A 20586-nucleotide genomic window follows, 5' to 3' on the forward strand; every position below is an offset into this window, starting at 1 on the left:
TTGCTTTACTAAAAACATCTGAAGAGGGGCAAATGGTTGCAACTGCCATCAGGTCACAGCAATTTCAAAAGCTGAAAATGCTCTCCATCCCCTGGTCCAGTCTTCCCCCTCCATTATACTTCTGCCACCAAAAGGGGAAAGGGTGGACAAGTTCTTTGCACCCGGGCCTTGCCAAAGACAATAAATAAGAGAGCTTGTCAAAGGCAGAACCATTTTATGGGTAACCTCCTCCAGCTGCAAATGTTTAGTTGGGAAAAGGAGCAAGGTATGTGTACAAGAAAGAGGAAGGAGGTCCTTTGTCAAGGGTTTGGTGACCCAACCCCAGATGCCCAGCTTGGTGCCAGCAGACCAGGACCTACCAAACCCACTATTCAGACAGAAATGGAAGTGAAGGCACCAAAAAATTAAAGTCAGTTCTGAAATCCGCACAGTTGACATTTGTTCTTTGTAGCAGTAAGGCCTTGAATGAGAATCATGGAACTTGAGGAACACATTCTTTTCTTCGGGATTTAAAAAATTTTATCATGTACCGGAAGACTACATTCAGTGTGGGTCAAGTCTAAGAGCATTTGCTAGAACTCAGTTGTTAGGCACACCTAGCACTGAGAGGAAACTTCGTCTAAGCAGAGTGGCTGGTGGGCAGGCCAGAGGCCTCTCCTTCATTGGTCCCCAAGCTGAAAGTCCTGTCCCCAGTGGTGTCTTCTACCTCTACCATTCAGATCAGCAGCTCACCTCATGCTAGCAGGGGACACACTGAATCCTGACATCCCCCTCTCCTGCTGGACAGCCAGCAGTACAAAAACAGGTGTGGATAGAAAATGTCTTCATCCTAAGTCATTGGGTATCTGAACATGAGGAGAAATTAAAGATGTCCCACAAGATTTCCAATGAGCTCATTCATTACCGAGCCTCCCATGATATAGTTGAGTCCAAGGATAACCATGATAAATAACAGGCCTTAACTTGTGTTTCAAACCAAAATGATACAATCATGTCTCTGTTCAGCTGGGCCCAGACATAAAGTACTGACACGATCAGAGGAATCATCAGCAACTGCATTTTCATGGCTAAGCTGGTCATCACGATGCAATTCCAGTTAAAGAGGAGCATGAGTAAATTGGCGGCTGACCTCCTATCAAAAGCTCCTGTTTCAAGTCCTGTAAAATTCTGATACAAGAAAGAGGGTGGCTGGGTGGTTAAGCAATTGCCTTCGGCTTAGGTCATGATCATGGAGTCCCAGCAACGAGTCCTGCGTGTGGCTCCCTGCTCCGCAGGAAGTCTGCTTCTCCCTCTAGCCCGCTCCCCTCTCGTGCTTTCTCTCTCTCTCTCTCTTTTAAAGATTTTATTTATTTATTTGAGAGAGAGAGAGAGAAACTGACCAAATAAATCTAATTCCTAGACAAACAGGGAAATACAAGGTGGCAGCGATTGCCCTTCAAATCTGAAAGTGATAGAGGAAGGCTTCAGGCTAGAGGAAGAAGGAGGTGGGCTGATGAGACAAGGTTTGCCAACAAGGGCACCGCGACAGTGGTGACCAACCAACAGGGCACGATGGCCAGGATGCTCCTGAAGCAGTCCCTTATGTGGGACATCTTCACTTTTTTTGGTGGCTGGGATGTGCACAGCAGCCCAACTCCCCATCCCTGGCCTCTCATCACACGGTGCCTCTGTGAGTGAAAGGTATGGAGGAGGAGGCTGCCCAAGCTCAGGAGAAGAAGGCGGAGATCCCCGGATGTGCGCCACCAAGGACTTAAAATGTTTTTAATCTTCATCCATGTGGTAATACACATCAGTACTTCCTCCCTTTCTGTGGCTGGATACTACTCCACTGTATGTGTACCGCATTTTGTTTATCCATTCTCCAGTGGATGGACACTTGGGTTGCTTCCCCCTTTTGCCTATTAGGAATAATCCTGCTGTGAACACCTGTGTGCAGGTTTTGGGTTGACATATGTTTTCATTTCTCTTAGGTATACACCTAGGAGTGGAATTGCTCACTCAATGATAACTAACTCTTCAGCTTTCTAAAGAATTGCCAGATTGTTCTTCAATTGCTTATTTCTTGTTTTTTTGCACAGTAAACCCCTTTTCACTCACCTATTTATGAAGTATAAAGTTTATTTCTGCCTTGGCTACTTCCTGCCATTCCAGACTTCTCCCATCATTTCCCACCTTGAGATAGACTGCATCACGCATTAGCAATGATTCTCTTTTGTTTTCCTCCCTCTCTCCCCAGCACCTACCCCCTCCCTTCTTCCTTCCTCCCTTCATTCCCTCTCCCCAGAACTACTCTGTACTTGCTCTAAACTCTTCTGAGCCACTGACAACCCAACTTCTAGTTTTCTATGATAATATTTATAAAAGAAGCTCTGTTTGAAGAATTATATTTATGAATTTGGTTCACTGCCCAATCCTTGAGATTCTTCTCAACCCAAATAATCATACTTAATTGGTTCTAAATATCCAGTATCAGGAAACTAAAAGGAATAGCATCATGATAGCTAATGGATTCTTTCTGAAGCTTAATCTGAACAGTTTTAACATTAAATAAAGTATTTTCTATTTAATTTCCAGGTTCTTGTTAATACTGTCCATTTGAATTCTGAATTCAATTAGAGAAAACTTAATGGAAGTCAGGTTTCTCTTTTCCAAATAGATTCTCCTATCAACTAGGGATAGAACTTCAGAAAACCTAACCTTTTGGGGGCTTCAGTTCCCTCATCTATAAATTAGAGGAAAACTTGCTAGGTATTCTTTGATCTTCTGCAAATCTAAAAAGTACATGACTGTGGAATAATCCTCCTTATTTTTATCAAGAGAGTGAGTCTTTGGCCAGTCCTATAGTATTAACATAACATATTATTTAGTCTAATTAATAGTTTCGACATGTGTATAAAATAGCTATCCTAGTAGGACAGCATAAAATACACTAAATCCAGAGAGCCGTTAAAATACAGCAGATTATCATGGTCAAGAAGAGCTGCCCTTTCTGCTGTGTACCAGGCACTGTGCTAGACACTTTATATCCATTCCTACTTTTCATTCAAACAATGCTGACTGAGGTCTGCAATTAGCCCAATTTTTGAAACACATTTAATTATATGAATCACTATGCCTCACATTTTCTTCATTCTTTTTTTTTTTTAAGATTTTATTATTTATTTGACAGAGAGAGATCACAAGTAGGCAGAGAGGCAGGCAGAGAGAGAGAGAGGAGGAAGCAGGCTCCCTGCCGAGCAGAGAGCCCGACGCGGGACTCGATCCCAGGATCCTGAGATCATGACCCTAGCCGAAGGCAGCGGCTCAACCCACTGAGCCACCCAGGCGCCCCACATTTTCTTCATTCTTAATTGGAATTTTTAGATTGTTGCCAGAAGTGGCTAGAGTACAGCTATAAATAAAATTCTTGCCTTAATGTTTTTCATCACATGGATTATTATAAAACCTAATTTCATCATTACAAACTACTTCTAAATTCATAATAATAATTATGAAATATAATTAAATAATTATGAAATTATTCTTTATGGGCTTCACAAAATTTTACTTAAAACTTCCTGTCTTAATCATAATTTCTTAATCATAAGAAAAATTATCCTGAGCTAAGTTTTTGGCACTGTTGCTAAACAAATACATGAGAACCATGCATAAATGCGCTTAAATGCATAAATGACCAGTATAACTCTTTTTTCTTTACTTTCAGGAGAATTTTTCACAGTTTTCATCCCGTATCCACAATTCTCAATCTCTTTTTGCCATTGGAGTGCATGGGTTTCCATTTCAGACATTGTTTCTCTCAAACACTTATACCCAGTTTGCTCTTTGCCCCTTTGACTTTCAAGGTAAGTCAAAAGAATCCATGAAAATTTAAGTAAATTTGTTTGGCTTTTCCAGCTTGTAGTTTTGATTGTTCATTCTTTCTTTAAATCTCTTCCTTCATTCCAACTTATTTCCATTTATATAGGAAAATACCTCTCTTATTTGTGACACAACAACAACAACAAAAAGGCATGACTGTAATCTTATCCAATGAACATAAATGTAGAGTTAGAGGAGGAAGGAAAATCATTTTATACATCATTAAAAATCAATTTTAATTATAAAATTTGCATTTATTAAATTTTTGGGAAAATTATCACAATTCACTACACAGACCAAATTACTGTTGATATTTTAGTCTAGTTCCTTCCACATTTGCAATCATCCTAAGGTAGAATGTTGTATCTGCTTCTGCCTACTTCTTTTATAAGCATTTTCCTATAGAATTGCTCTAATAATACTATGGGATAGATTTAATAACCATCATTTTTTAATCACTACTTAATGTGGATGTACCACTATTGACTTAGCCATTACACTTTGCAGGGCGTACTTGGTTTCTAGCGCTTACATTTTCATAAATAATGCTGCATTGACTTTTAAAAAATGAAACTTTGTAGATTATTTCCTTGGGACAGATTTCTTTTCAAAGGGGTTATAAAAATATGACACATTTTAAATTTTAAGACACATGGCCGAATTTTAGAAAGTGATGCTTTTTGAACTGACAGATGTGAAAATGAAACTGGGTCATTGTTTTCCAAATTCCAAGAAAATACCTGAGAATGTCATTAAATCACAAATATTTGGGTATACCTAAGCATTTTTTTATAAACGTCATTCTAGCTGACTGTACATCATTATGAAGCTAGCTTAAATCATCATGAGGCTTAATGGAATTTGGCTGCTTTTAGTAAAAATACACTAGTTAAAACAAGGAAGGTGACAGTACTACTCTATGCATTGAACAACCCAGTCTGTATGTGTGAGGTCAGGGCTGAGGGCTGGACGATTAGCTTCAGGTGCCACATACCAAGAACAATGATAGACTGGTGTGTGTCCAAGCCAGGGGATAAAGAGGAACTGAGAATCAAGAAGGGCAGGCAGCCTGGTCATTCCTCTTCAGATGGGTAGACCAGATAACTGATTGCACCAATAGGTCAATGTCTCAAGTGAGTGGTCTGCAATCAAATGTAAAATGAGAATTTCCCAAGAGAGCTGTTAAAAATGATTGCCTGATGATAGTGCATTCCTTGACGCTGGACAAGGAAAACTTGAATTCTTCTTTGTCAAAGAGTTGGTGGTAAGATAGTCCAATGCTGTCTCGTTCATTGGACATTTATATATGAAACACCTATATGCCAGACACTGGGAATAAAAAAATGAACAGCCAAGCAAAGAATCTGCCATGATATATTTGCACCTTACCTGAGGAGAGATAAGAAATAGTCACAGGTTGTGATAAGTAGTTGGAGGGAATTTATGAAGTATGGTTTGATAAAGAATAGGCAGGGAATTCTTCCTTTTTTAAGTTTTTAAATATTTAATTAAGTAATCTCTACACCCCATGTGAAACTTGAGCTCAGAACCTTAAAATCAAGAGTCACATGCCCTTCTGACCAAACTAGCTAGGTGCGCCAAGGCAGGGATTTATTCCTCCATAAGATAGATCTACAGACTCCCATCTGCTCTTCACACCTGAAATGTGACTACCTACCACTGGTTGTCTCAGAGATTCCTCAAACTCAATTAATTTAAAATCGGATTCTTCACCTCTATATTTTATTTTATTATTTTTTTAAGATTTTATTTATTTGACAGACAGAGATCACAAGTAGGCAGAGAGGCAGGCAGAGAGGGGCGGGGGAGGCAGGCTCCCTGCTGAGCAGAGAGCCCGATGCAGGACTTGATCCCAGGACCCTGGGATCATGACCTGAACCAAAGGCAGAGGCTTTAACCCACTGAGCCACCCAGGCGTCCCCCTTTACCTCTTTATCTACAAACTAACTTTTCAGCACTCATGATTGTCCCAAGATTGTGGGATAGAGACCTGCTCTGAGCCCCACATCAGGCTCCATGCTCAGCATGGAGTCTGCTTGTCTTTCTCCCTCTATTCCTCCCCTGGTCATTCTCTCTCTCAAACAAATAAAATCCTTTAACAAAAAAAAAAAAGAATGTTAGTACTTACTTACCTCCAAAATGCATTTTTTAAAGTAAATGCTCAATAAGTACTAGGTACAAAAATAATAAGTGTTATTACTTCTTTCAAATGCACTATGGACTTTTCTTCCGCAGATGTTTGAATTTTGCTTAAAAAGCTCCATTTCACCTTCTGCTAACTAATTTATACTCCTGTTTTAAGCTGGTGCATTCTCATAAAAATGTTGCAGCATTAATTTGGTTATTGCCATATCCTAAAAATGGTATTATTTGAATTATTTAAGTGATCTTTTTCTCCTATAAAAAAAATGTGTGTATTGGTCCTTTAAGCCTGAATATAATCAGCTTACCCATTATAATGTTACACATTATGATTTCATGTGAAAGTGTATATGAGCTGGGTCAGACCACTCCTCCCCTTGTTACTTCATGTCCTGCAGCTGGGGGGAAATCTGGGAAAGGAGATAACATAGATAATGGTAGAATTTTCCATTACAGCGAACAACAGCAAGTGCTAAAATAAATGTGTACTGAACAACAGTGTCATACTGAGGATCTGTAGGGACGAGGGAGAGATATACTACATGCAAAACACATCAGATCTTGTTTGGAAAAAGTTAAGAAAATAAGGGGTCTCCAAAACCTAAACCAAAAATGTATTGGACCTCTTTAACCTCATTCATCTTTCTTGTTTTTCTGGCACAATGCCCAGATTTTCCCCTGTCACGTCTGAAAAAAAATAATGTACCACGTTTGAATTCTTTTGAGAACTGACTTAGTTTATATTTCAGGGCAATCAGCTAGGAGTTTTGGGAGGGGGAAGATGCTGTTCTAAGCAATTCAAGTTTACACGAAGACTGGATGTCTTCTTCTGAGCAAAGGCTCCACCTAGAAACCAGTACATCTCTCTTGCATGCTTGGCAGGAAAAGTGAACTTATAAGAATGTTCTCTCCCTACAACGGTTATTTTTGTGCAAAGAAGATACATGAATTGTTTGAAATTCCATTTCTGCCTTAGAATTGGGGGCACCATAGTTATTAAAGAAAAGATTGGAGGAACTCAAGAACCTGTAGAGGAGAGCTTCCATTCACTGGAAATGTTACAAGAGAAAAGGGTAGAGAGGAAAGGGATGGAGTTGATGGGGAGAAAGAAAAAGCACGTGTTCAAAAACCCGCTGATTGTCGCTGAGAGAAATAGAGCCTTAAGTTGGTCACCATCAATATTCTAAGGCAAGTCTTGCTACAGCTTGCCTAGCTGTATTATCATTTTAGCCTCCCGCAGTGTTTGCTATGTAGCTAGTGAAGGCAATCCTGATTTTAGATTTTAAGTATCTCTTCCTCCATGTATCAGTCACTACAAAATTAAAATTAATTTTAATTTTAAAATGAAATCTTGGGACGCCCGGGTGGCTCAGTTGGTTAAGCGGCTGCCTTCGGCTCGCGTCCTGGGATCGAGTCCCACATCGGGCTCCTTGCTCAGCAGGGAGCCTGCTTCTCCCTCTGCCTCTCCCTGCCACTCTGTCTGCCTGTGCTCACTCTCTCTGACAAAATAAATAAATAAATAAATAAATAAATAAATAAATAAATAAATAAAACAAAATCTTATCTAATAGTTGATTTGGTGAAAATGTGTTAAATAAAAGGAAATTTCATTTTGTTTGTTTGTTTGTTTATTTATTTAAGGTTTTACTTATTGATTTGTCAGAGTCCATGCAGGACTCCATCCCAGGACCCTGGGATCATGATCTGAGCCAAAGGCAGATGCTAAGGGACTGAGCCATCCCAGTGTCCCAGAAACTTTATTTTAAAATGAAAATTAGGCAACTCTCTAATTTCAACCACACTCTTCCAAAAGTAAATAATAGTAGTAATAATAAATAACAATAGAGGTGATTTTCCCATCCCATCATGTGACTGTGGTGTAGATTTAATTCTCGGACTCCAAGAACATTGTCACATAATGGAATTCTTTCACGTCTCAACTTGTTATTGGCTGTTTTCCCAACCACCCTTCAGATCTAGGAAGGAAGTTTGGAGGCTGAGGAAAGGTAGAAGCAGGGGAGGCAGCAAGAAGTGAGGGCAATCAGGGGGTGGGCAGAGAGTACAGAGGCTGATAAACAGTGGGTTACTGCATATATCTGTTCCCCAAAGTTCTCTTCATGCCCGCGGAGGCCTAGCTTCACTCAGGCCTTCTACTCTCTGGTCTCTGCCCAGAATTCCGAAAAGAGCTATGAAGTTCAATTTGAAAACTTTTCTTGGAGCAGTTAAAAAGTCAAAGACCCCAATCACTGGTCATTTTGGGGAAGTTTTTTTTTTTTTTTCAATTAAAAAAAAATTTTAAAGTAAACTCTACACCCTACAGGCTAGAACTCAAGACTCCTGAGATCACGAGTCTGAAGAGTCCCATGATCTACCACTGAGCCAGCCAGGGAACCTGAGACAGGGGTTTTGTTTTGTTTATTTATTTTTAAAGATTTTATTATTAATTTGACAGAGAGAGATACAACAAGAATAGGAACATGAGCAAAGGAACTGGGAGAGGGAGAAGCAGGTTTCCGGCCAAGTAGGGAGCCCGATGCAGGGCTGGATCCCAGGACCCGGGGATCATGACCTGAGCAGAAGGCAGACGCCCAATGACTGAGCCACCCAGGCACCCCTGTTTTGTTTTGTTTAAAGAGCCACTCATTTTAATGAAAAATACAAAAAAAAAAAAAAAAAAAAAAAAGAAGGGGAGAGAGAGAGCGAGAATGAGAGAGAGAGAGAGAAAGCAGATAAAGAAGCCAAAAAAGAGCAGAGAAGCCAACAAAGAGCAAATGCTCCAATTACCTAAATAATTGTTTAGCCTTTCACTATTTTTCACTTTAAACTGGTTATACCTACACATAAAACATTTAGACAGCTGCTCTCTGTGCTTGGAAAGGAAACTTTATTTTTTTGTGTCACACATTTTATTAATTATAAAATGAAATGATCGGGAAATCAGCAACACCTTAAAGTCTGAAGCTTAATGGCAAGGCATAGACATTAATTTTTTAAATATTATTTTAACTATGCTGAATTAAAGTTCTAAAGAGGGGATAGGGATGAGAAAGAAAAAATAATTACTGAGCCCCCAATATTTATGATTGTTTTGTGTTATTCAGTTAGTCTTGTGAACTCTGTTATAATAATAGCTATCATTATTTTGTTTATGTTATATGTCACACACTATGCTAAGGGACTTAACATTTTTCCCTCATCTGATCTTTTTTTTTTTTTTTAAGATTTTATTTATTTGAAAGAGAGAACACACGCACGCACGCGTGCATTTGCATGTGCAGTGGGGAAGGGTAGAGGGAGAAGCAGACTCCTCATTGAGGAGGGAGCCTGATGGTGGGGTCTGGATCCCAGGACCCAAAGGGTCATGACCTGAGCCAAAGGCAGATACTTAATGGACTGAGCCACCTCTCTCATCTAATCTTCATGGTAACTTTATTAAGTAAATATTGTTCTCATAGTAAAAATGACAGAATTAGGACTAAAAAATGTTAAGCTGTCTGTCCAAGATTCCTAGATTTGGATAATTGTAGAGTGAGGAATAAAATTGAGGCTCTTCTTTCTCAAGATTGCTGTGGCTATTTGGGGTCTTTTATTGTTCTATACAAATTTTAGGATTGTTTGTTCTATTTCTGTGAAAAGTGCCTCTAGAATTTTGATAGCAATTGCATTGAATCTGTGGGTTGCTTTGGGTAGTATGGACATTTAATGATATCAATTCTTCCAAACCCTAAGCACCGAATAGCCTTCCATTTATTTATGTCTGCTTCAGTTTCTTAATATCTGGTATTTTTCAGTATACAGGTCTTTCACCTCATTGGTCAAATTTATTCCTAGGTATTTTATTCTTTTTTTTTTTTTTTTAAGATTTTATTTATTTATTTGACAGAGAGAGATCACGAGTAGGCAGAGAGGCAGGCAGAGAGAGAGAGAGGAGGAAGCAGGCTCCTGCTGAGCAGAGAGCCTGATGCGGGACTTGATTCCAGGACCCCGAGATCATGACCTGAGCCGAAGGCAGTGGCTTAACCCACTGAGCCACCCAGGCGCCCGGTATTTTATTCTTTTTGATGCAATTGTAATTAGGATTGTTTTAATTATTTCTCTTTCTGATAGTTCGTAATTAGCATACACAAATGGGACGTATTTTTGCGTATTGTTTTTGTATCCTGCAACTTTACTGGATCCATTTATTCTAATTTTTTTTTTGATGGAGTATTTAGGGTTTTATATATATATATATATATATATATATATATAAAATGTCATGAAGTCTGCAAATAGTGAGAGTTTTACCTTTCTGATTTGGATGCCTTTTATATCTTTCTTGCCTAAAAGTTCTGTTTAGGATTTCCAGTACTATGTTGAATAAAACTGGTGAGAGTAGGCCTCCGTGTCTTTCTCCTGATCTTACAGGAAAAGCTTTCAGTTTTTCACCATTAAGTGTAATGTTAGCTGTTGTCACATCGTAGATGGCCTTTATTATGTTGAGGTGCATTCCCTCTATATCTGCCTTTTTGAGTGTTATTGTTTTTTTAATCATACATGGATATTGAATTTTGTCAAATTTTGTCAACATGGTGTATCACATTTATTGATTTACATATGTTGAACTACTCTTGAATCCCTGGAATAAATTTCACATAACCATGGTGTGTGATCCTTTTAATGTATTGTTAAATTAGGTTTGCTAATATTTTGTCAATGATTTTTTGCATCTGTGTTCATCAGGGATATTGGCCTATAATTTTTTTTTTTTTTTTTTTGCTAACTTATCTGGTTTTGTTATCAGGATAATGCTAACCCCATAAAATGAGTTTGGAAAACTTCCCTTCTCTTTTATTTTTTGGAAGAGTTTGACAGGGATTGGTAATGTTTCTTTTTAATCTTTCTTTGAATGTTTGATAGATATCACCAGTGAAGCCATCTGGTCCTGGATTTTTGTTTGTTGGGATGTTTTTGATTATTGTTTCTCCTTACTAGTGATCAGTCCATTCAGATTTTTGGTTTCTTCATGATTCAGTCTTGATACGTTTTATGTTTCTAGGAATTGAGCCATTTTTTCTAAGCTGTGCAATTTGTTAATGTATAATTGTTTATAGTAGTCTCTTATGATCCTTTGTACTTCTGTGATAACAGTTATAGTATCTCCTCTTTCATTTCTGATTTTATTTGAGTCCTCTTTCTTTCTTGGTCATCTAGGTAAATGACTTACAGGTTCTTAAATAGCTATCATTAAATTTAATTATGTTTTATAGTGCGTTATGAATTTATTTCAGGGAATTGTCAGACATGTCTCTATTAGAGAGAGAGGAAAAAAACAAAAAAACAAAACCCTTTTAACATTCACAACTTGTAGGAGTTCTTAAATCTCCTGGATGAAAAAAATAGGCCATTGTGGCATTATCTTCCTCTTGGTATTCTGGTAGTTCTGATAAGTAAGAAAGGAAGCAACGTGTTAATGGAAAGATCAATGAACTAGCAGTCAGGGATTCTGGTTTCTAGTTTTGGCTGTGCCATTCACTCAAAGCCTCATTGTGGACAAGTCTCAACTGCTTTGCACTTAAGTTTCTTGAGCTGTAAAATGAGAGGACTGGGCAGTGTCTCAAAGGACACTTACAGCCAAACTAATTTATGACACAGGGAATTTGGCCAAGCTTGGATCAAACTTTTATTATAATAAAGAATGAATTCATGGAGCAGAAACATTCAATAAGTGAGAAAAGAGAGCTTGCCATCTTTATTTGCAACCAGGACAGATACAGTGTGTTTCCTGTCCTTTCCACAAGTAGCGGTGGGAAGGGAGGGGTTGGTGGGGGAAGGATAGGAACAGGATGTCCTTCCCTGACATGTCAATAACCAGCCTAAATCTTTAAATTTTTTTCACGACCATCCCATCTGATATTCCAGAAGTCCATCCCACAAAAGAATTACTAATAACTTGTTATGAGGACAAGATAAGTGCTTTATTTCACTTTCATTTGTTAAATTTTTTCAGGTGCCTTCCTTTCATTATTGTTGTAGTGTGAATTTAGAGTGGCATAACTTCAGAGACTTTGAAGGATAATATTTACGAGAAACCCTTGAAAGGACTTCGGTGTCTTTGGTAGGCTAATATTGCTCTGGGTTTGCAGGTGAACCGCGACAGCAACTGGAACTGGGACAGGTGGAAAGGGAGAAGTACCTGGATACCTAAGACTTCTGGGGAAGAGAAAGGGACTTTGTTCTTTCAGGCGGTGTTGATGTAAGGCACTGTGAGAATTGATTATATACTTGCCAATCTCCCTTTGATGACAGGAACTGTGTCATTTATCTTTATATCCCCAGCGACAGAATTAACTGACAATCAAATATTTGTTGAGTGGAACGGAGTAAAAACTACGCGGGAAGAGGTACGAAAAAGGAGACCGAAATGACAGTCTTGGATATCTGAAAGTTCACAGGATTTGGATCTTCTGCAAGACTGACTGCAAGAGAAAGGGACTTGAGGCGTAGCAGGGTTTCAGAAGAGGTGCCAACAACCCAGAATTTAGAAGCCGAAAGGGAGAGGTGATCAGAGCTCCTTATTAGTGAAAACTGATCAGGCAACAGGTTTGAACCCCCAAGAGAAAAAGAAAGGGAGGAGCGACAGCGATAAGCAGACTGCCAAAACTCAGGGGTGCCTGTGGCCAGAGAAACACTGAAGTTGGAGCCAAAGGGAAAGGGTTGAGTTCCAACTAGCTGGAGGATCCGGGTCCAGGAGCCTCACCGCCGAACTTCGGTTTGAGGTCGCTTCTTAACAGAGCTACCAGGAAGCCCTCAAAGATGTGCAGCTCGGGCTGGTATCTTGGCGCGACAACTTCCGTGTGTGTGTGTGTGTGTGTGCGCGCGTGTGCGTGTGTGCCTGTGTGCAACAGGGCGCGCCGCCCGAGAACTTCCGTGTGCGAGAGGGACTGGCGCACAGCCAGCCTGCGCCCGCCGGGCGGACGAGGAAACCCGCGCTCCCGGCCCAGCCGGCCCCCACCGCCGCGGGCAGGGGCGGGCCCGGGCGGGGCGGGGCGGGGCGGGCCCGGGGGCGGAGCTGCGGCCGCGCCTTAGCTGCTGGCAGCCCCACAGGCCGCCGCGGCCGCGCTTGTCGACGCCGAGCCCCGCGACTACATTTCCCAGCAAGCCGCGGGCCGCCCGCGCGCCGCAGTTGACCCATTTCCCGGCCCGTCCCGGGCTCGGCCGGCCCCCGCGCCCAGGCGGCTGCTCCCTGCTGACTGGGGTGTGGGCGGGGAGCGGCGGAGGCAGGAGGAGGCGCTGCTGGCCGCCGCCGTTGCCTCCGCTGCTGGGCGCCTGGGCAGCTCCCGGGGTTTCTGCGGCCGCCATGGACGAGCAGGCGGGTCCCGGTGTCTTCTTCAGCAACAACCACCCGGGCGCCGGCGGTGCCAAGGGTCTCGGGCCTCTGGCGGAGGCTGCCGCGGCCGGCGACGGGGCGGCTGCGGCGGGGGCGGCGCGAGCCCAATACAGCCTCCCTGGGATCCTGCACTTCCTGCAGCATGAGTGGGCCCGCTTCGAGGTGGAGAGAGCCCAGTGGGAGGTGGAGCGGGCGGAGCTGCAGGTAAAGACCCTCCCGGCCGGGCCCTCTACATCCCGCCTCTTCGGTCCCTTCCGCCCCGCCCAGGACCCTTCCCCCTCCCCACCCTTCAGCCCCCGCTCGACCCCTCCCCCTTTGCTCTGCCCATCCCCTCCAGGACCGCGTCCCTTTACCCCCTTCACCTTTGCCTTCCGCTGACCCCACTTCCTTGACCCGGGTTCCCACTCCCGCCCTTGAAGCGTTGTTTACCCTCCCCGCTCCTTTTCGTCTGCTCCTTCCCACTCTTAACTCCGTCTCTTTTCAACTCTTTTTGCTGTCCCACATTTTAGGTCGTCCCTTTCAGTTTACTAATAGGGCTGACAGTAGTTGTGAGAGACGTCGAGCAAATCATCCTCTGCCTTAGTAACATCGTAGGTCTAGAGATGGTCCCTGCGAAAGGTATTGGCTCCTCTCTCTGAAAGGAAGGTGATTGAGACCGAAGTTGTGTCCGTGGGGCCTTGACTTCAGGCGAGAAGCTGATGTTGGGCGAAAGTATTATTAGGAATATGAGCTCCTTTTTGATATATGTAAATGCTTTTTTCTCTTTCCTCTTCCTTACCCCCTCCCGCGTTTCTTTTAGGTATTTCAGATTCATGGACTTTGAATGAAGGACCTGGATGATCACAGTCAGGTGATGGTCCAGAGATGGTTTCCTGTTCTCAGAATCTGAAACTTCCCAAGGGTTAATTTTATGTCCAGTGTTTTGGGAGATTGACTTGTACTTTGAAAGGAACTAAAAGGGACTTTAAAGTTGGTTACATTTCCTTGCATAATCTGCGAGATAAAGTATATCCAGGAAGGAGCTGTTGTGGGCACTTAGAAGAAAGTGAGGCTGATCCTTTACTAGCCATTCTGGACTGCTAAGTAGGTTTCAGTGGCTGTTCTTAAAACTTCCAAGGCACACACCAATTTCACTAGGAACTGAGTCGCTGTGCCTTTCTGTTTTACTGGCTAATCCTGTATGCTCATGAAATCTGAGTATAGTTTTGGTTGGTAAAACACTTGAAGTTAAAATGCTACCCAGTGTGTCACTTTTTTTGGTAACATGTATTTTCTTTGGCACTTAAAAAAAGAAGAGGAGAAATCTGTTAAATAGAATCATGTGCTGGAACAGGGTGCTTTGGCATAGTGGAAGTGACTGTGGAAAGAGGGAGTAGACATCCTTATAGTACCGCCTGTGCTTGCTGCTAGCTCTGACCTTGAGGAAATCCTTTCGCCTCTCTGAACTTCATTTTCATCTTTTATTATTCAGTACATTTATTGAGTGCCAGCTGTGTGCCTTCAGGCCCTGGGATTAACAAAACCGACAGCAACTCTGCCCTCATAGAGCTTACATTTTAGTCGGCAAACAGTCAGCAGATGCAAGTATATATATAATATACTGGACCATAGTGGCAACTTGGGTGAGAAAAATAAATCAGGTACAGGAATAGAGTGTGATAGGAGCAGCTATTTTATTTTAGACGTGGTGTTTGAGGAAGGCCTCTGGGAGGAGTTCAGTGAAGCCAGGCGTGACCCATAGTTATTACAATTTTTTCTGCCTCTCTATTTCTATAGTTGTATGTTTATATTGTGACAACTTTTTTTATTCCTACTGCTATGTACTTCAGTATCTAGTATATAGATATTTGTAATTTTTTTCAAAATAAATCTGACCATATCTGTCTAAATAGCAAGCTTACTTAAATGCTTCATTCAGATTTATTAGTAATTCACTTTATTAGCACTGCATTCTGTAAATAAGCTTGTGGATTTCCGACTTCAAGGAAGTGTGAAAGGCAGGCTTTAACTTTAAGGCTGTTCAAGTGTTGAGAGTGATTTTTGTATGTGACTGCTTAAATTTTAATTTCCAGTTTAGGGAAGGTGAGTCACACTAGTTTGGTAAAAAAACAGACAAGATAATGATTTTTCCCTTATTACCTGTGGAGGTTTGGGAACTTCCAACTCATTTACCTCCTGTCGGATCTCCCAAAGGTCCCCCTCCACTCCTCCGTTTCAACTTACAGTTTACCTTTAATTAATTGTAGTCACTCTTCAGTTTTACACACAAACACACACGCGTTTGTGCTTTTGAATCATTTCATCAGCATCATTAAATTTGAACATATCCCTTCATTTTTCTTTTGCTGTTGGAATTTTTCTAGAAAGACGATAAGAAGTAAGAGTTGAAAGAATGACGATGAAATTTGGATCAGTTGGCATCCCCCTTTTGATTTTTGAATCACTTCTCAGTGATTAACACCGAAGTCAACAAAAATACCTTTAAGATTAAGTCTAATTTGCCCCTTCAGGAACCTGTCAGTCCTGCTCTTTCAGGTTGCCAGGGCAGAGTTGTGCAAGGCTCTCATCTTCCAAGCTCTCATCTACCTGGCTTGCCTTTCTGCTTCCTCCCTTCTTCAGGTCTTGGGAAGAAGGAACCAGCTACATTGTGCTGCAAACTTGTCTCTCCCCCCCCCCCCCCCCCCCCGCCCATCTTGGTTTAAGTAGAATTCTCTTTATTTTTGGTAATCTCCCTCTCTCCCACCTCATTACCACTGTTCAGATGAGAATAGGTAATTCATGGGAAAAGAATGATTCGGATTATTACTGAGCTTTACATCTGTGAAAGGAAGTGGAGTTGGAATACTAATCATAACATTTGAGAAAATTTTCTATATGTGAGATTTTGAGCTAGATGACCTCAAAAGAACATGCAGTCTACTTGGAGTAATAGTACAAGCAAGGTGCAGAAAAATCAGTATTTATCACATTGGGGGCTTAAATTGTTTTAGAGTAGCGTAAAAGAGGAGAGCTAGCAGTGAATGGGGAGAATAGCAGTAAGAAAGAACTTCATGAGGTAGTGAGAACCTATTTCAAATTTATTGACTTAATAGAAAGCAACCATGTAAATAAAAACTAAAATTTTTGGCTCTTGATTTTGGGATGTGTGTGTAGTAGGGGAGGCTCAGCTATTCACCTGCAAATGTGAAAAAAGTGAAAAAAAAATTGTGAAAAAAGTGATGTAATTGAGTAGCTTAGGGCATGTTGTATAGAGACTGTACACTGAAGTGTTTATTTTATTTTTAAAAAATTATTATTTATTTATTTGACAGAGATCACAAGTAAGGCAGAGAGAGAGAGAGAGAGGAGGAAGCAGGCTCCCTGCTGAGCAGAAAGCCCGATGGGGGGCTCGATCCCAGGACCTGGAGATCATGACCTGAGCCAAAGGCAGAGGCTTAACCCACTGAGCCATGCAGGCACCCCAACTGGAGTGTTTATTAATCTGGATTTTAGCATTATTGATTTATCTCTTCATTCAGCAAATGTTTATCAGTCACCCGCTGTATGCTAGCTCCTATTATAGGCCCTGGAGAAACAAGAATGATTAAAATAGATCATTCCTTCATGAAACTTAAATTCTGGAGAAAGACAGACATACATACCTATGCATAGAATGTTAGATGGTAGCAGGCACCATGATAATGTATTATAAGTGGGATATGAAATGATTGAGAAAGTGGGGAAGAAAGGCTTAACTGGTGAGATGCCATTTGAGCAAGACTTGAAAAGGTGAAAGTAAGGAAAGAGTGTTCTAGGCTTAGAGAACAGTGCTGGGGTGGGGGGAAGAATGCTTGGAATGTTTGAGGAATAATGAGGCACATGTGGCTAGAGTGGAGGAGAAGAATAGAAGAAATGTCAGAAGTACTGGATCTTGCCCATTGTAAGGATCGTAGGTTTTACCTCTGCAGGATAGGCAACTATTGTAATGTTTCGAGCAAAGGAACACCACCATCTTTAAAAGGAACCTCTTGCAAGGCTTTAGAATACACTTAGAGGGGAAGATAAGAGTAAAAGAGTCAGGGAGCCTAGGTTGGGGGCTATTTTAATAATCTGGGCTGGAAATGAATTTAGGTGGTAGTGATGAGGTAGGTGAATATATATTTTGATACATATTCAAAGTATCAAAATGGATTCTGAACACATTTCTGAAGGTAGAAACAATAGGATGTGCTGAAGAATAGAATGTGAGGAAAAGAGGAGTCATGTACAAATCAGTTATTTTGACTGAGTAGCTTCAAAGGACTTCATAGCTTCATAGGACTGTTAAGATTTACTGAGCATTTAGATGAGTACAGCACTTAAAATGATGGTTTATTTTGTGTTACAACTATTATTTACAATTATGGTGAGAGACAACATGGCATAAACCTGCTTTAAACCTTTTCTCTAAGACTTACAACTTTATGGCAAACATGGCAAACAAATTCTGACCTTTGAGAATCTTAGTTTCCTGAGGTATAAGGTGAGAATAATAAACTACCTTGTGAGGGTTAAATGAGATGTTTTAAAATACCTCACAGAGGCTGGCACATAACACAAAGTAAACGCTGAATGAATAAAAGGTAGCAAATATTTGATGTTAAATTTTCAGTCTTTTTTTATGTCCTTGTCTCCAGAGAAAAGCATCATCTTTAGTTGTGAACTCTTTTAAGGCTAGAGCATGTAAGTACCATCCTGGACCAGGCAGTCTAATATTCCAGGTGTGATGGTGGCGCTAAGGGACATTTCATAGGAGTGAATCGTTGCTTTCACTGTCAGCCTTACAACTGTGTATATTTGCTTTCCTTATAACTCGGTGTGGGTCTGTTATCTTGGAATTTGTGTAAATTTTTCTGAGTGTGTTTATCTTAACCTTGAATGATGTCTTGGGTAACAAATCATATACATTTACTAACCACTCTATAAAACTAATCTTCGGTTTTATTCGGGTCTTTAAAAACCATTTCCTTTGAACTTGGAGCAGGTGAACCCCATTGTGGTATGGTATAATTTTGTAAACAGGATCATTTTTCACTCTATTTATAGACTTGATAATTTTATAACCTTTAATTATATTTTAGAAAGACTGTAGAGGTTTTACTCTTTTAAAAACATATACTACTGTTTGTCACTTTAGTTCAGTATTTCTCAGCTTCACTTCAATCTGAGAATAATCTGGGGGAACTTCTAAAAGTATTCATTCCCTGGACTCTACCTCAGACCCATTAAATCATAATCTTAGAATTTAGGGCTGCTGGTATTAGTATTTTTTTGAGCTCCTGGTAGTCGTTATATGCGACAAGGATTGAGAACCACTGCTTAAGTTAGTTTCTGATTTTACATATATAGTTTGATGATTTTCTCAAATGTGTTAGTATTCCAGATATGGATGGCTTTTTATAGAATTTGAGATATAATTTCTATTATTCTTTCTGATGATAGCTAGCATTTTATTTTTAGCCAGTAGAATATTTTAATTTGATTCACCTCCCTCTGACTGAGAGATAATTTTGAGCTGGAATGAACTTTGGAGAAAATCAGCTGCAACTTTCTTTTGCAGGTAAAGTGAAGCTCACGGAGAGGTTGAATGACCGAGAATAAAATAGGCTTTATACAAGCTGTCACTTAAATCTCCAGATACCTTTACAGTTTTTTTTTTAAGTCCTTTCAAATACATTATTTTACTTGGTCCTTAGAACTTTCTGAGATAATCAGTCACACTAATGCTTATCATTTTCCTGTTTAAAACAACAGACATGGAGATTTTACTCTGTTTTACTGTTTTCTAGCTTATTTTATTGGCTACATTTAATACTGTGTCTTGGCTTTGGTGTTCTGTAGTTTTATTATGATGTATTGTGGTATAGATTTCTTTTTGTATGTGACTTTGTTAGGCTCCTTGAAAAATCTGCAAAATCCACCATCATTATCTCTTTAGATTTCTATTCTATCCAGTTAGCTTTTCTTTTGGATCTCTGATTACACGTACCCTAGACCTTCTTTATCTATTTATTCTTATTTATTTTCCTATCCATTAATTTTCTCTTCAGGTTGAATCTAATCTTTTAAAGCCATCCAACGAGTTTGTAATTTTGATTATTATTGAAGTTCAGTTTGGTTCCTTTTTGAATCTGCTGGATCTTTTTTTAATAGTTTCCTGCTCCGTGAAGATATTTTCAGGTTGTCTTTTACTCCTTTTTTTTTTTTTTTTAAAGATTTTATTTATTTATTTATTTATTTATTTAAGAGAGAGTATGTATGTGGGTGGGGGGCAGGGAGGTGGCAGGAGAGGGGCAGAGGGAGACAGAGAGGGGAGGATCTCAAGCAGACACTGTGCTGAGCGTGGAGCCAGGCTAGTCCCTGAGATCATGACTTGAGCTGAAACCCAGAGTCAGACACTTATCTGACTGAGCCACCCAGGTTCCCCCAGTCCTCTTTTGTTCTTTAAATGTAGTAAGTATAGTTACTTCATAGTTGGTATCTCTGTGCTTCCTATATGTGAGGTCTTAGAGGTACCTTTTTTGTGATTTCTTGTTTTTGCTGGTTCTTGTTTATGATGACTTGTTTCTTTGTATGGATAGTTACCTTTGTGTAACTGCTCACTGTCTTGAAGATGTTTAAGACGAAGCTGAGGTCTCAAGTAAAGGTATCATTTTCAGATCATTTCTTTGCATTTGCTTCTGGTAGGTTTGGAGGCATCCAGAACCATTTAAAAGAAATTAAACCATTTAAAATCCAGAACCATTTAAAATAAATTCATTGCTTGAATTTGGACCACACTGCTTATGCAAATTTTGGTTGCATACATTTGAGGGCCATTGTATTTCACCTTGGCCTTGAAGGTATAAGCCCCTTAGGTCTTAGCTAATTGTGGGACATATCACCTGTTAGACTTTTCACTCTGGGTGGTCCTAGTCTTTGATTTTTGCTGTTTGGGTCCTGTAAGGCTGTCCAAACTAAGGTTCAGGTTTGTTCTGATTGGCTAGTACCCAAAGGGCAAAGTGGCACTTGTTCTCTTACCTCACTCAGTATTCATTTTCCCTTCAATTTTGGCCAAATAATTCCTTACTTCTTATCAGCTTTGTCTTTTAGATGAGCGTGAAAATATTTTGTCCAGAGTTTTTAGCTGTTTTTAGTAGAAGAGTTAATTCAGGACATTATTACTGGAAACTTCCTTT

The 20586-nt window shown here is 40.3% G+C and overlaps 1 protein-coding gene and 1 pseudogene across 4 annotated transcripts in view; one reads left to right on the forward strand and one right to left on the reverse strand.

The window, feature by feature from the left end:
- Positions 1–659: 659 nt before the first annotated feature.
- Positions 660–1174, reverse strand: LOC309871085 (derlin-1 pseudogene; annotated as a pseudogene). Its single transcript has one exon. The product of its transcript is annotated as a derlin-1 pseudogene (transcript).
- An 11951-nt stretch (positions 1175–13125) lies between these two features.
- The window catches only part of STRN (striatin), a 141650-nt gene continuing 134189 nt past the window's right edge, over positions 13126–20586 (forward strand). For 2 of the 3 annotated variants that reach the window (XR_014315632.1, XM_082745618.1), the window contains exon 1: positions 13126–13594. Coding sequence is in view for 2 of the 3 variants with exons in the window: in XM_082745618.1 (XP_082601744.1) it covers positions 13361–13594 (234 nt within the window). In the remaining variant the exon portion in view is untranslated. The remainder of the gene's footprint in view (positions 13595–20586) is intronic. The other variant, XM_082745619.1, reaches the window with a different exon arrangement.

This window comes from Mustela nivalis, assembly GCF_964662115.1.
Source record: "Mustela nivalis genome assembly, chromosome: 8".
Classification (NCBI taxonomy): domain Eukaryota; kingdom Metazoa; phylum Chordata; class Mammalia; order Carnivora; family Mustelidae; genus Mustela; species Mustela nivalis.